We start from the raw sequence: 16,282 nt of genomic DNA, 5'->3' as shown, positions 1-16,282 counted from the left end.
AATTCTCCAAGGAAGAAATACAAATGATCAATAGGCACATGAAACAATGCTCAGTATCACTAATTATCAGAGAAATGCAAATCAAAGCTACAATGAGGTATCACCTCACACCAGCCAGAATGGCCATCATTCAAAAATCCACAAACTGACAAATGCTGGAGAGGCTGTGGAGAAAGGGGAACCCTCCTCCACTGCTGGTGGGAATGCAGTTTGGTGCAGCCACTGTGGAAAACAGTATGGAGATTCCTCAAAAGATTAGGAACAGACTTACCATATGACCCAGGAATCCCGCTCCTGGGCGTATATCCAGAAGGAACCCTACTTTTTTTCTTTTTTTTTTTTTTTAAATTGAACCTCTTTTAAGATTTGGTGGTAAGTTGCAAGCTATTAAAATTTGTCACTTTTTCCTTTTCTCCTCAGACCTTCCCTGGATTAGAGGACAGTTGGAAAAGGCCAGGCTGCTCATTGTCCCATTTTTAGACATATAAATTGTGTTCTTTTAGGTATTTTGGGGGAAATCCCCTCGGTATCCCCCTTTGTGGACTGCACCATTTCCATCCTTAAGCAACTGTTGTTTCTGTTTGCGTCTTTTATTCCTTTCTGTTTGCAACAAGGAGGGTGTGAAAAAGTCGTGGGGGTGGCACCATATCATTTTTAAGCTCTTCTTTTAAGAAAAAGGAAACGTCCCCCCTTTATTTGTCCTGAAGTTTCAGTGCAGCTCATGGTCCCGTGTGTCCTGGCTCTGCCCACCTTGTGCACAGAGACACTGTTATCTGGGCCAGTCCGGTCGAGGTGTTCAACCCTGAGGGATGGTGATCCTGATCCCTGTCCTGGGCCCTGGGTCCCTGGCTGCAAGGACGCCCTGGCCATGCAGCTGTCAGCCTGCAGTGTTAGGGGGAGGGGGCTTGGTGTGGGAGGGTGAGGGGAGGGTCTGGTGCCTGTGTGATGGGCGGGACACCCCCCCCCCAGGAGGACACCTGCAGCGGTCCTGTGGGGCACAGACTGGCCAGGGACAGATGCTCCAGGCGGGATAGGTGCATGGGTACCCTGCTCCTGCCCTGCTGTTGGGGGTCCTCAGGGCAGTCTTGGCTCGGTGCTGGGGTCCCCTCCATTGTCCCCATGTGCCTTCTCCTCGGCCAGGACCTTAACTTTTATTCTGAGTATGAGTAAATTGAAGCAAAACGTGCTCCTTCACTCGCTAAGACCACCGGGCAAGTTGTTTTCCACGTTACCTGCCAGACCTGACATCCAGACAGGTCCTTCCCCAGAAGCACATGGAATTCCGGGGAGCAGCGGGGGTCCTGTCCCCGCCATGGGACACCACCTTTCAGGTGTCCTCACCTCCCGGACCCACCCAGGCAAATGCCAGCTCGCTCCCCGCTGCGGGTGATTCCAGAGCCAGCCCTGCTGCAAGAACACGCCATCTGTGCTCTGCAGGGAGTGTCCCCCAGCTCAACGGGATGGTCTTCCTTCACTGTCCCCCTCTTGTAGGGACCTGGGTGCCCCCCACCCGCTTTATCAAAGCCGCTCCTGGTATCTCTTGGTTCACGGCCCCGCATCCCCCAGGAGGTGGGATCCGCATTTCACAGCCGAGGAAGGCTGAGTTCACAGAGCAAGGGCTCCCCGAGTCAATCGGGCAGGGGCGCTCCAGAATTTAAGGTCCTCAGCCTTTTCTGTTCTATCCAGCCGACTCTGTGGCACTGGAAACTAAGCATATATTTGAAAATCAACTTTATTTAAAATTGAAGCCCACATTCAGAAAAGTCCCATGTCCTAAGTGTCCAGCCCAATGTGTTTTGATGCTGGACGCACCTGTGTGATCAGATCCCAGGTGGAGAGATGGAGCATGCCCGGCGCCCGGAAGCCCTTCTGCGCCTCTGTGGACCCCGCCTGCTCGGACCCTGCTTCTTCACCCTGGAAGCGGGCGGGCTCGCGGGGAAGGGTGTGCGCCTCTGCCCTGAGTGGGGGTCTTTGCGTCCCCCTCCCGGCCCTGTGTCTCGTCTGTCCTGGCGGGGTGACCGGAGGCGCCCTGGGGGGCTGTTAGAGACGGCCACACTCCTCCTGGAGAAGGAGCCCCGCATTGGCCCCGGGGCATCTGCAGCACTGCAGCTCCCTCGGAAGCCAGGTGCAGGCTGCGCCTTTGTGGGGTGTGCGCTCACTGTCACACGCACAGTCACACAGGTACACTCACTCCCATTCCCTGGGGCACGGTTGCTCCCGCCTGCAAGGCCCCCTCTGTCCTGCCCACTGGCCCACGCTGCGGCTCTGGGGCAGGCTGCTGATAAGGGCAGGCAGCAGGCGCCCTGCAGGCGGGTGCGGCTGGGCGCAGCCCTGTTTGTTTGTGGTCGTCCTTGGTAACGGCGACTCGCCCCACGTGGACCTGTGATAGGGCCATGAAGTGCAGGCCTCTGGGGCCCCCTCTGTGGCTTCCTTAGTCACTAGTGGGCACTGGCTCTGCCTCCTACCCCATCCCTCAACGTCGCCTCCCTGACACCCTTACCGAGGCTTCCGTTCCTATCAGGGGAGGAATGTGGAGTTTGGACCCAGCGTCGCGCCTCCTCCCTGTAAGACCAACCTACGTGGCCCAGACGGGACGCTCAGCAGCTTCCCAGGTTGTGCGGCAGCCAGAAGGGCCTGCAGGTGTGCCTGGACCTGTTGGGACTGGGCCAAGGGCATCCCCGTCCACACATACCGAATTGCACATCCTGGTCCGAGCGTTCGTGCAGGTGCATCTCAATCCCTGCATCCCTGTCTGCCCGTCTCCTTCCACGCATCTCCCTCCGCACATCCAGCAGGTGTATCCCTTCCGCTCATCTCTCTCCACGCATCTCCTTCCGTGCATTCATGCAGGTTCATCCCTGTCCGTGCATCGCTCGCTGCATGTGCATCTCAATCCCTGCATCTCCGTCTGCGCATCTTCCGCGCGTCTCCCGCGCATCTCTCTCCGCGCGTCCCTGCAAGTGCATCCCTTCCGCTCCTGTCTTTCTGTACATCCCGGTCTGCGCATTCGTGCAGATGCATCCCCAATCCCTGTATCCCCGTCCGCTCGTCTCCCTCCGCGCATCCCCGCAGGTGCATCCCCGTCCGCGCATCTCCGCATCTGAGTCCCTTCTGCGCATCCCCATCGGCTCGTTGCTTTCCGCGCATCCCGGGCCTTGCGGCTGCTGGAGGAAGCTGTCCTCATCCCGCCACTTGGGCGAGGAAGGGGCTGCTCAGGGGAGGCGCCTTCCCAGACCCCGAGGGGGTGCCTGGTGCCCCCGAGCACACTGGTCTGGCGCTTGGTTGTGTGGGCCGCACACACAGGATGGGATTGAGGAACAGAGCCGCGTTGGGACCCCCACCCTCCCCGGTCCCTGAATGTGTGCTGGCTGCCCCCTTGGTTTTCAGCCCTATCAGTGAGTGGGGGCGGCCCTGCAGAGGCTGAAGAGACTCTTTCACGCGGAGGGTGCCCAGGCCGCCTGGAAACGCCCTAGCGCCTCGGTGTTTCTGTCTGTCCCATGAAAACAGCAGGAGCCCAGATGGCACTGCGAGGCGTGTGGTCACAGGTTGCACCGGGGACCGGGAGGGAAAGCCATGAGCTCGCGCCGCCGCTCCTGACCCGACCTGAACCCTGGACAGCCACCGCATGGTTACTCGGGGCCTCCATCCTGAGAGAGCACTGCTTCCAACTGGGAGGCAGGCAGGGCCTGGAGGTCAGAGGGGCAGGTGGGGAGCCTGCAGCTGTGTGGCTCCAGCCCTGGGTCCCGGGAGCCCGGTGCTTCTGTCTCTGTGGTCAGGATGCAGAGCTGGGGGCTGGGGGCCGCCCGAGGCTCCAGGAGGTGCAGCCAGGGCGCCGACTGCACTCTGCTCACGCCCGTAGTGCCAAGCATGGTGGTCCAGCTCCGGGTGCTGCCAGGCTGTGGTCAGCCACCCCCTCTTCCTTACCGGAAGGGAGGACACGTCACGTGCAGGTAGTTCCCATCCTGGGGTTCTTTGTGCCATGTGGAAGGAATGGGTGTCCGTGTGTCCAGTGGTCGGTGGCCTTTACTCAGTCAGGTGTCTGCAGTGCTGATGCAAACGTTAGTTTTCTCCTCCTGACCGGTGGCTTCCCCCTAGATGCCCTTGTCTCCGAGTCAGTATGTCCTGTGCATGGTCATTTGCAGGCATTCTGCCCCGAGGCCTTTCCTCAGACGTTTGCTGTCTGCCTTGCACAGCAGTGCGTCTGAAAGACAGACAGGAGGGTCGGAGTCGGTCCTCTGGCCCCTTTCTGGCAGGAACCCTGGGGAGTTTTGCTCCTCTGAGCTGGGGACCCCGCTCACCCCGCCCCACGCCCAGCTCACGGACTGACGGAGGGGACAGTCCATACAGCGTGTGGGAGGACTGCCTGCTCCCTGAGGGCTTGTCCGTTTGTGTAGTAACGTGTGCCCGACAGGAGAAGGCACTCCGCAAAAGTGACAAGACTGGTGCAGCTGGCACAGCTCTCAGTGACGTGACCACAGCCCAGACTCACTGTGCTGGCTGGGGAGCAGGGGGCCCGGGGGTGCCCAGAGCACAGCACCCTGCCTCGTGTTCTGGAGGACTCCCCAGGCCGGGCCTGCACCCCTGCAGCCTCGGGGCAGGTCCCTGGCAACCTCTGATCTCCTTTACCATCTCCACGGTTGTGCCTCTCCCAGACGCCACAAAGTTGGACTCATTCAGTACCTTGCCTTTTCAGGTTGGCTTCTTCCATTTAGTGAATCAGCAGTTGAGGGTCGTCCAGGTCTTTTCATGGCCTGATAGCACATTCCTTTTTTATTGCTGAATAATATTCCACTGTGTGGAATTCAGATAGTGATTTTTTCAAAGATGGGAGCTCTGATTCCTTGCACGTTCCTCACCTGTGTCAAGTGTTTAGTGAGGCACCAGGACACAAGCCTGTACCAAATGAAAACTGGACAAAGGATGGAATTAGTCATCCTGCTCCAGTAACCATGGGGCTCCTGGTCTGACTGCCAGCACCGTCCTGTAACACCCTGCTTTTCCAGATTGTTCCTGCTTCCTGGGATTTCTCAGTGTCGAGCAAAGCCAACTGTTGGGTCAGCCACTCTGGGCAGTGGGAGGGGCTGTGGAGTGTGCGGGGAGGGGGCTGCTGGGTGTAGGGGAGGGGATGGGGTCCCAGGGAGAGGGCCCTGCCCCAGGCGAGAGCGTGAGTCAGAGTCCTGGGGGAGTAATGACACGCCCCAAACAAATGAATGACTGTGTGTCACATTCCTTGAGGAACTTGGTAAAAGAAGTTCCTTGGCATAGGAACTATAAATAGTTGTCAGTGGCAGGAGCCAAGGTCACCGGCTGCACACTCCAGCCCACAAGGACAGTTCGTCAGATCCCTGCAGTTTCTCCTGCTGTGCACACTTTCAGAAAAGTCTCTGAGGATGGGGATGCAAGGAGTCCTGGGGGAACAGAGCCAGGAGGCAGCTCACGGGAGCTGGTCCGGCTTGCAGTGCCAGGATCTGGGCCTTCCGGAGCCGCACGAGCTGGTCCCCTCCCCTGCCGACCGCCCTGCCTGCCTAGGGAGGCTGCCCTGTTCTGAGACCACAGGCTCCTTCTCCCTGCGGCTCTCGGACCATGAAGTCGAGGCCCAGGGTGATCAGAGCCCGAGGCCCCATGGCCAGGAGGGGGTGGAGCAGGGGTCCCACCTGCTCCGGGGTCTTTATCTCCATTAGGTCTGTCATCCCGGCTGCCGGCAGCCGTGTCTCTCATGACCTGACTGCAGTGGTGGCCTCATCACGCTGGCCCGTGTGTCTTCCTCCGTGCACTCACGTCTGCAGGGGCCGGTAGTGGTGGCGCCAAAGGGACCCCCTCCCACCGGCTCATGCTCGGAGCTCCAGCCTAGGGTGAAGTGTCTGCGCTGAGCTTGCCTCCCGTTCGACTCTGTTTTCAGTTCCGCTTGTGGAAATCGTTCTAGAAAAGGCGGTCGCTTCGTGAATGGGAGCCCTGGGTGTGTTTGTGGGGGGGGCAGGGGGCGGCTGGAAGACCCCCAGGTGGAGCCCCGCCTCCTTCTCCTGGCCCCGCTCCCCCCACTGCTGGGTGAGGAGGGCTGGCACCAGCTGGGAGTCCCCCAGGGTCCCCCCCATTAGAGATGAGGGTCTGTGTTTATGAGCCGTGGGCACTTCTCTTGGGGGCAGGCACCCTGGTTTCATGCAGTCTCCGAAAAGCAACCCGAATTTACAAAAGAAGTGAGCAAAAGCTTGCACTCGCTAAGTCGGGTCTTTGTGTCCTGTGATGCTGGGGCTCTGGGGCCGTGCCTGTGGTCGGGGTGGATGCGGGCATGGGAGCCTCACCTGGCCGTGATGCCTCGTTTTCCCTGGAGAGAGAGGACGCACCTGCTGACCGTGTTTCTTCTCCCTCCAGGTGGTGAGTCCCCACTGTGCTCAAGCCCACCTGGAACAGGTAAGCCCTCGGCCTCTCCTGGGGCGGGAGTGGTGATCCCGGCCTGGGGAGGAAGAGGCACTCGGGGACGGGCCCTGGGTGTCAGCGCAGCCACACTCAGAGCGCAGTCCATTGGCTCCTTGCTCGAAACCCCAGGGCTGTTGGCTCCACCTGAAGACAGCCCAAGAAACCGCACGGGAAGGGCAGGTGCCCGGAATGTCCCTCGTGGTGGCAGAGTGTCCTGGGGGCAGCCTGAGCTGCCCTCCTGCACGTCTCCTCCCAGCCTCTCCCAGCTCAGGTGAACTTTGGTTTGCCTGGTCCTGCATTCTGGCCAGTTAGCACCTGGCGTCCTCCTCTGTGGACCCAGCAGACGGCCCTCAAGTGGAGGAAGCTGCGTCGGGGGAGGGGACGCTTCAGGGCCTTCACTGTGTAAAGGTTCAAATACACAGGCGTTTTCATCTCTCAGCGAGAACCTGGCAGAGGCCGGGACTTGGACGGACTCCTAGCTGCAGGGAATGCGTGTCTGAGTTCCCACCGCAGGGGCTGAGGGCTCGGCCAGGCTGTCTGTCTGGTGTGTGCTGGGCTCTGGATGGCAGGAGGGGCTCCCCGGGCCAGCTGGCGGCCCCGGCCACTGTTCTGAGGCGACATCATCCTCGGATTTTTCCCTCCTGGAGTTTGGTGAATGCATCCTTGTCACAGGTGCCGTCTCCTCCCTGCATCCTCATGGGGTCTGTGGGCTCATCTCCTCTGCTTACAGGGCCCCCCACTTCCCGCCCCTGGGATTCTGTGTTGAGACCGGTTAACACGGGTCTCGGGGGTCGAGTTCCGAGGGGTAAGGCCGTGTCCGCTCTGGCTGGTTGGGAACCCTGTGTGGGAAGGTGGAGGGCTCCGTCCTTCCTCCCTTCCCCTGGGGGGCTGGCGGGAGGGCTGTCCCTCCCTCCCTCTGCACACCCCCACTCCACCTCCCCGTCTTTGCACTGTGCTCGCCCGAGGGCCAGATTTTCGAGGCCACCCCCTCAGGCGCTCAGCAGACTCGCTGCCGTTGGGGGCTGCCGGCTTGTCGGTATGTAACCTCGCTGAGGAATCCGCGTGGGCGAGGCCGCTGGGAGCCTGGCCGCTGTCCAGGCCCTGAGGGCTGGTAAACACTTTCTCAGCCGCGTGCCTTGTCTTGCTGTCTCTGCTGGTGCTCCGTGGCCGCTGAATACCGCCGCCGTGGTGGCGGCCCCGACCCGGCCCCAGTGACCAGCCTGCGTAGCTCCTGCTTCCTACTCAGGGCACTTGGGTGACATCCGGGCAGAGGATGCGCCCGGGGTCCCCAGACTTGCTCCCGCGGGGGCTGTTGTCGGAGGCGGTCGTGTGTCTGTCTGTGTATCTCCCTGCGAGTATGCGCTGTCAGGCATCTTTCACCCCCGCTGGGCCGCGGGGCCCTGCCACCCTCTGACATCACTGTGGCCTCCATCTGAGTGAAAGCACGCTGGCCCTGGCTAACGCAGGCACTCTGACTCACCAGGGCAGCCGACAGGCTTGTGAAACCTTAGGGTTTGTGGCTGTGGCTGCGTCTTTGAGGACACACATTCCTTGGGGCCGTCTAGATGGCCACCGGGGCCACCAGCAAAGTGGGTGGAAACAGGTGACCCTCTTCCTGGAGGGGGCACATGGCAGCTTTGATGACTGAGGGAGGATGGAACTGAAGAGGGGCCTCCACTGACCAGGCTGGCCAGGGGAGGGGCAGGGACTGGGACCCCAGAGGGCCGACCTCTGACCCTGAGGCAGTTGCTCCGGGGAACGCGTCTTCTGGTTTGGAATTTCTAGAACGCATCAACCCTTGGCCTTCAGATTTTAGAATATTTGCATTTGAAACGACAATTCCAAGAGCTGGGTCTCAGTTTTGCACGTGGGGAAAATACCCCTTGGTCCAAGGTGCTTTTACTCCTGTAGGTGGAAAGTGTGAAATAAAAACACACCAGTGCCACCTCAGGATTAAGCAGGTCTGGTAGTATATCAGTCATTTAAATTTTTTTTTAATTTTTTAAATTAAAAAAATTAAAATGTGTCAGTCTTTAGGCTCCAGATTGTTGGAGAATGTTTCTCTCAGGGCCGTTGGTAACAAGTGCATAAAACACAGCAGATACAGCAAATGTTTGGATTCACATACTGTGTTCCTACACGGTGTTGATTTGATCCTTGTCACAAATTCGCAAGGCCGTGATTTTAAAACAGAGAAAGTCGTGTTGCCAGAGGAAGTAAGGGTGTTCCCCGAGCCGCAGGCCAACCCCACCCACACCGTGTGTCTCCGCTGTGGGCTTTGGAGGATGGCCTGTGACAGCCGATGGCCTTTGGTGCCCCACTCACTGTTTCAGTTTTTCCCTCTGTTTTCCCACTGTTTCACTGTTTTCCCCTCGTGCAAAGTTGAGCACTGGCTCTTGTGAGTGTCCTTTCAAATGCAGATAGTCTAAAATCTGAAGGCCAAGGATTGCCATGTCCTAGAGACTCGCTGGGGAGACCTAGGTAAATAAAACTGCTAACGTAGATGGATGAGGGGTAAATTGCAGACCTTGGTGGCTCGAATCTTTATGCAACATCACCAACACTTGATATCTTCAGCAGTTCTCCCATGGCACGTAGACAGGTGATTCTGGTCTCTTGTCACCAACGCCACCGAGGTTGGCCGTCGTGGATGGTGATCAGTCCGGCTCTGCGGAGGCCCCCCGGCAGGGCTCCTGTAGGATGGGTCCATCCCCTCTCCGGTCAGAGCCGCCCAGACCCCGAATGAGGGAGACACCCGTGGTCTTCTGTGCCTTCGGGAGACAGCCGGGGTCATTCCTGAGGTGCCCAGGAGTGGGACAGGTGGGGGGTCCACCCTAAGCAGCGGGGAGGGAGGTCCATCCACCATGAAACAGTGGGAGGGCTTCGGGGGGGGCTCAGGTCTCAGGAGGGGGCTGTTCTTGGGAGGCTCCCCCTCCCTCCCCCTGAGCCCTTCTTGTCCCTGGAAAAACTAGGCGTCTTCAGACACCCAAGTCTCGCTGGGCCCAGGGAGGTGCCCGGCCCCAGGGTCCCCCGGGCTCCACCTGCCCATGGGCACTGGCCCGCTGCTGGCGGTCCGGGGTGCCATCTGCGGGCTGGCCTGGCCTGGGGCCTCCTGCTTAGGGGAGATCAGTGCCTGGAGGCCGTGTTTTGGGCAACTGGGCCGCACCTCAGTGTTTATAAAGACTTGAGCACCCAGACTGGAGCATCTCTGAACCTCTCTTTCCTTTTGTCCAGCTCATCCCCTCTCTTGCCCTAACTTCCAAGGCACCACGGGGAGAGGGCAGGTGGGTCGCGTCAGCCCGTGGACACAGGCTCGTGGGGGACCACCGTCCTGTGGGGTCTCACCTGCGGCACTGGGGTGGGGGCCTCGGCCGAGCGGTCAGTGCAGGACGTGGGCCCCGGTGCAGTGAGGGGCAGGCAGCACATTCTGGAAGGAAGCTGAGAAGTCAGCCTCTGATCCGACCCTGCTGAGGGGCCGGAGGACGTGTGGCCGGCGAGCCATCTGCTGTTGGCAAGCAAGTTGAAGTTTTCACGTTTCTGCAGAATTCTTGTTGGCTGGTTCCAGATGGCTGGGCAGGGCCCTGAAGCCTCCAGGTGCCCCTTCTGCTGGGCACGTGGGGTGAAGGGAGTGCCCCCTCCATTCTGTGCATCTGAGAGCAGAATCCAGGCTGATTCTGGCCGCAGACCCCTGGGGGCCCTGGAGAGGACCCTGCCCTGCTGTGGGAGGGAAGAGGGGTCCCCTCTCTGCAGCACGCCGCCCCTCTGTGGCCTTCCAGCCCTCCCCGTGGCCAGCGCTGCCCAGGTTGGGGTGGGAAGTGATGCTCAGGGCCCCTCCCCTGCCTGCCCTCCCCTGGTGGTACCAGGTGCCTAGAGGGGTGCCTCCACCCTGTGCGTCATTGTGGTCACCCTGGAGGCCTGAGCTGCACCCCAGGACCCTGGGCCGCCACAAACAGCCCAAGGTCAAATCACATCCCTGGTGCTTCTGGAGGCTGGTCTCAAATGACCACTCAGGACGCCTGGACAGCCTGGCACTGGAATTTAAGAGCCAGGCCTCTCTCCCCTCCCCTCCCCTCCACCCCGCGTCTCCGTCTCTGTGTGAATTACAACCTGCAGAGAAGCATCGAGCACGTTACAGGAGGTCCTGACCAGCATCTTCTTCCCCGAGGACAGGGAGGCTTTAGGTGAAGCACGGAGAGTTCAGGTCAAACTAGGAAAAAGAGGCCACGGAATTTCATTCTGTGGATGTCTCTCAGAGTTAGAGGTGCAGTGCACCCGAGTTCGCAGGGCTGCGGGCTTCCTGCCCTGCTGGGACAGCTCGGCATACTTCAGAGGGACACACACCTGGGGCGGTGACGCCAGCAGCCCGACTCGGGGGTGGGGTGCTCCCTGGGCCCTCCTGCAGTGCTCTGCCTGTGCGCCCCTTGAGTGTCACCCGTGGTCTAGTGTCACCCATGGTCCAGTGTCTGTGGTCCAGTGTCATCCGTGGTCCTAGTGCTGTCTGTGATCTGGCTGTTGTCCGTTGTCCCGGTGTTGTCCATGGTCTGGTGTTATCCATGGTCAAGTCTCGTCCATGGTCCAGTGTCATCCGTGGTCCAGTGTCCACAGCGTGCCCTTGTTTCCAGGTGAAGTGCTACCACAAGAGATACCGCTTGGCCACCCGCGACGTCGTCTTCCACCTGCAGTTCCACACGGGCACCATCCAGGGCTATGGCCTCGTGTTTGGAAAGGAGGACCTGGACAATGCCTGCAAAGGTGAGGCCCCCCCACCAGGTGTGTGCAGACGTCCCCTGCCGCCACCTTGTGCCTCCCTCCCCACCTCTGTAAATTAGCCCATTGTTAAGTTATCCAGTTCCACAAAAGACTGATTGATCCAGCAAGGAAAAAACTCTTGCATAGTGAAGCTACCGGCACCTTCTCGGCCGTGGGCGCACTGCTGCGGACGTGTGGGTGGTGCTGCCCAGGCTGGCCTGTGAGGTCAGAGTCAGGCCCGCAGCGAGTCCGTGCACGCAGCAGCGCCTGGGCGTGGGGGTTGTTCGCGCGTCTGGCTGTTGTGACTGCTGCCGCGGGACGCTCTGTGCGCGTGTTGACCCCATGCTGTCCCCCACCGCTGCTGGTCTTCCCTCCCACGTTGTGAAGTTTCCGCCTCTTGTCCCATAGTCCTCATAAGGTTGTGCTTTCTGGGTGCCTTCTCTGTGCTTTCAGGCCCCGCACCGGGGATCGCTCGCCACGTGCCGCAGGCCTCCCGTCCGCAGGGTCACGCGGGAGAACCTCCAGGTCTGCTCTGGGTTAGCTGCGGAGGCCCGGGCACAGAATCCCCCCGTGCAGCATTGGGAGGCCGGAGGCCCTTCGGAGCATGGTGCCCAGAGCCCCCCGTCGGCCGCACAGACCCCGCCGTTGCAGGGGAGCTCAGCTGTCATCGCCTGCCCGCGTGGGCTGCATTGTCGGGCCCCGCCGCTGGGACCCAGGGACAGGGCAGCGTTCCCAGCGTGAGCGCCCAGAGGCCGTCTGCAGTGGCACCACCGAGACCTGAGGCCCGCTGGCAACCCTGCCACAGACTCCTGGCGGCCATCCCAGTGCGTGTGTGACGCCCCCGCTGCAGGAGGAAAGCACGCCCCGAGCCCCAGGCGGCGGGAGACGAGCCGCGAGGCGGACAGGCCTCCCTCTGACACAGCTGGAAGTGGAGAGAAGAGATCAGACTGCCGCGATTTCGTCCCTTCCTCATCATGGGCACCTTAGCAGGTGTTTTCCGCATGGCTGTCAGCCTTGGGATGGAAGGGTCAGCTTTGAGGACTCCGTCTTTCAGGAGGCGGGGGACCCCACCCGCTCTGGCACCCCAGTCCTCAAACCCGATCGTTCAGAGTTCCGTTTCTAATCTCGTTTCTTTTTCTTTTTGTTTTTTGGGAGGCAGAAGTAATTAGGGGTCTTTTTTTAACGGAGGTGCTGGGGATTGAACCCAGGACCTCGTGCACGCTAAGCACACGCTCCACCGCTGAGCTAGCCCCTCCCCCATCTCGTTTCTTCCAACGTGAGCTCTTCGGAGGAAAATGGATGTGGTCAGTCCGACCCTCCTTTACTCGCAGTGGCACTGTTATTTGTGAAGTGGGCCAGTTCCCTGGAGGGGAGGCGGGCTGCTCAGTCTCCTCCACCCAACACCAGGCAGAGTGGACCCTGCCCAAGAATTGCAGTGTGTCCCACAGCAAAAGACGCTTTCTCCGTGGTGCAAATGTGCCGCGTGCCAGGATGGCCGTTCCAGGGGCGGGGGGCAGGGCCAGTGCTGACCTGCTGGCTGTGCCCCATGTCCCTGATGGGTGCCGATGTCTGTGAAGTTCCGGCATGTTCTGGCATCAGAGGGGGCTCTGCTGTTTGCTCGGTGTGTTCTGTGCATTTAAAGACTCAGAGCACCTGGTCAGCCGCTGGCTGGAGCCCCCTCAGCTGCACAGACCACAGCCCCAGCAGGTGCTGGGGCAGAGCATGCCCTGGCTCACATGCTGAAGAATCAAGTGAGGCTAGAACTGCGTCGGTCAAGCGATGGGCTGGCTCTGGCTCCTCCCATCAGCCTCTCCGCTCGGGGAGGGACAAGCTGGAGGGAAGCCCTTGCCCCACCTCCTCCTCTGCCTCCAGGGTTCAGATTGCACTCCACCTGATTGCAGGGAGCCCCACCCTCCTGTTTACGTTGCCCTGGCTTTTTTTGGTGGAACCAAAGTCCGTCACTTAGCGGATCTTCCTCCTTCTGCCCAGACTAGAGAGGGAGGCCAGGTCCCTGGGAGGGAGGGGGACACGCCCCCGCCCCGGGGATGCTGTGTTCTGGGCTGGAAGGCTTTCCTTCCTGGAAGAGAGGGGTGAGCAGTTGTGGGCTGAATGGGCTGCCAGGCTGGTTGGAAGGAAGGTAAGCAGGGAGCCTGTGTGCATGTGTATGCATGTGTGTGTGTGTGTGCACGCGCGCACACACTTCTGCTAGGCTGTGTCCTTGAGACCAGAGGGGCAGGACGGCACCCCGGGAGGGCAGAGGGCGTCTGATGACACGCAGTGAGCTGAGGGCAGTTTTCACCTGGCAGCGGGGAGGTCAGGCGGCCTCGGGGAAGACAGTTTGCAGGTCAGGGGCATCGGGGCTGCTTCTGCCCTTGGAGGTCAGTGATGGCCAGAAGCCTGTGGCTGCTCCGTGGCTGGCTGGCCGGCTGGCTGCTGAGTCAGCCCCGGGCACCCTCATGTCCCCGGCCGGCCATGGCTCAGTGTGTTTGCTCAGTTAGGAGTGCTGTTGATGGGAGGCCCGAGCGTGGGTGTTGGGTGGGCAGGACAGGCGCCCATGGGAGCGGCCCTGCCAGCGTTCTGTTTGTGTGGGCTGTCCGGGCGTGGTCACTGGGGTGGGGACACGCCTGCCCCAGCCCCGCCGCGAACCCCAGCAGCCCTCCAGCTCGTGTCCCCAGCCAGGGTGCCAGGAATCTGTGATGCTGGTGGCGCTGCCCCCCCTTTCTGGCTGGAAAACCCCACTCTCGCCCTAGTTTTTCTAGTCTGGGTTTCTCAAGGCACTTCCAGCCTGCTTTGCTTTTAGGAAACTTTTACAAGGGAGGGAGCACTTTCCATCCGCCCCCTGGCAGGCCAGGGGTCTCAGGGTGTGAGCTGGCCAATCAGGAGCAGTGAGTGGTTTCTGGAACTCGGCCCTAGCAGAGGAAGGGAGTCGAGGTGTCTGGAGGTTCCTGGCCATCCAGCACCATGTTTGGCCTCTAAGTTCGAGGAGCAAGCACTTTGCATCTCTCCCAGTCTCTGCTGCTGTAACAGGACTAAAGATCGTAGGCTCAAAGGCCCTGGCGTGGCCATCACTTCAGAGGTCTCAATTTTCTTGGGAATAGAAACTGATTCAGTCCACGTGCAGGGGAGTCTGTAATTAGCACAGAGGCAGATTCCTGCTGCAAGAAAAATAAAAGCAAACCTCGTTTCCCAAGAGGTTACAAACACCACACTTGCAAACGTCCAAGTGGAAGAAATGAGAGAGAGATCTCAGTGTGAGTGACTTGGTGAGATGACGGGTCTCCCCTAAGAGGGACACCGGCCAAGCCCAGGCGTTTCCCGTGGTTGTGAGGTGAGACCCTCGGCCCCCAAGGGAGGAGGCATCTTGGGACACTTCCAAAGCCACCTGCAGTTCCACACCTGGTCAGAGGGCGTGCAGGGCCGCTCACCCCCTAGAACAGCCTCCTCTCTGGGCCCACACCCCTTCCAGCTGCCCGGTCGGTGATACCCCGTCCACGCCTCAGAGGCCGGGACCCCTCGGTGCATGAGACTGCGGGCACTGAGATGCCTGCCTGCTTCTGGGCACCTTGCAGGGCTGGACCAGTGCCACTGGGCCTGTTCTCAGAACTGAAAGGTGGGCAGTTTGTCGCTGGTCCTGCAGCTGGTCACTGAAAGCAGCAAGCCTGGGAGAAACGGTCTCTGACCCCTAGGCTGAGGGTTCCCAGGTGCACCGAGGGGGCGAAGGCGTGGCTGACACCGTCCCCCTGAGCCCTGTGGGCCGGGGCACGGCCCCACGATCCCCCGGGTCCAGCAGGGGCCGGTGAGTGTTGAAGCTGCGGTCAGTGCAAAGGCCCGGGGGTCGGCTGCGGTGGCGCCGGCCTGTGGAAAATGCCACCAGGCGGCGCTTCGGTTCGTTGCTCGTGTGACGGCCGTTCCCCGCCCCCCCATCCCTGAACCCCCTGCGACCGCCGGGGAAGAACCGGCCCGCGCAGTGAGTACCGCACCGAGACGCTTCGGCGGGAACGAGGCCGACGGCCGGCTGTGCCGGTTGCGCCCCTGAGGTGAGTGCGGGCTGCGGCGGCGGCGGCGGCGGCGGCGGCGGCGGCGGCGGCAGGGCGCGGGGCGCGGGAAGGACGGGGGTTGCGGCGGCTGCCACCCCGGGTCCCCGCGGCGGAGGGAGGCCGCGCGGGCCTCTGCGGGGCGGGGAGGGCCGGCGCCGTCAGTGTTTAGTCTCAGCTATTCTGATGTCTAGTTTTGTGCCCTTTGCTATGTCCAATCCTATATGAATTTCTGTTTTTATCTGATCGCATGGGACTAGCCCAGTGGTTCTCCAATTGGCTGGACATTCAAATTGCTTGGAAAACTTTTTAAAAACATAGGGGCCTGCAGCCTTCCCCAGACAAGTTAATTCAGAATTTCTGAAGGTGGGGCTGAGGCATTAGTATTTTCTTAAGCTCCCTGTGTGATTATAATGAGTCCAACAATCACTCCCAACTCTAATAAAACGTTCTGACATTTTATAAAACTTGCCGATTGAGAACCTCAGCATGTGTTTCAAATGAGTTCAGAGGAGAGAGTTTCCAGTGTTAGGTGTTGGTGTTTGTTCTATCAGTTGCATTCACAATGTAGGCTGACAAGGGGAAAAAAAAAAAAAACAACAACAACAAGAAAAAAAAATTCAAAGGGAAGGTAGACAGGCCGTGCAAAGGAGAGCTCAATCACAGAAGAGCTGTCTCCAGGAGACCAAAGTCATGCTCTTTAACATTCTAAGTGATTGGTTTGTGCAGTGAACCAAATCTGAGCAGTTCCAATGTTTGAAAATGTAATGACTTACATAGAAATACTAATATACCCTTCAAGGTCATGAAACAGTTCCTTGGCCTTAGGAAACGTGTAACTTCTGTGAGCTCATGTAGGTCAATTTGATGGGCCTCTTATAACCTTAAGATTCATCTTGCTCCTTATCTTTCCTCTGCATTAAAATATGTTAATACCAGCTTTGGAATCAAATCAATTCTTTTCTTTTTAAATCTGCCTTTTTAAAAGTTCCTTTGTATTTGCAGAATTACCAAGGAGTTGTTAAAAATTACCGTATTTTCTACCTCTGAATGAAATTAAGCAAAGACCGAAGTACGAAAAGGTC

At 59.6% G+C, this 16,282-nt stretch overlaps 1 protein-coding gene across 1 annotated transcript; it reads left to right on the top strand.

The window, feature by feature from the left end:
• Positions 1-1,839: 1,839 nt before the first annotated feature.
• On the top strand, positions 1,840-16,135 carry LOC116659509. The gene is made up of 5 exons (XM_032467161.1): positions 1,840-2,125; positions 6,370-6,408; positions 6,755-7,086; positions 11,037-11,166; positions 11,617-16,135. Exons 1-5 carry the CDS (start codon positions 1,840-1,842, stop codon positions 11,997-11,999), a joined length of 1,170 nt encoding a protein of 389 aa, XP_032323052.1. The 3' UTR covers positions 12,000-16,135.
• Positions 16,136-16,282: the final 147 nt, after the last annotated feature.

Source organism: Camelus ferus, chromosome 24 (genome assembly GCF_009834535.1).
Source record: "Camelus ferus isolate YT-003-E chromosome 24, BCGSAC_Cfer_1.0, whole genome shotgun sequence".
Classification (NCBI taxonomy): Eukaryota; Metazoa; Chordata; class Mammalia; order Artiodactyla; family Camelidae; genus Camelus; species Camelus ferus.
This window is presented reverse-complemented; position numbering and strand designations above follow the sequence as displayed.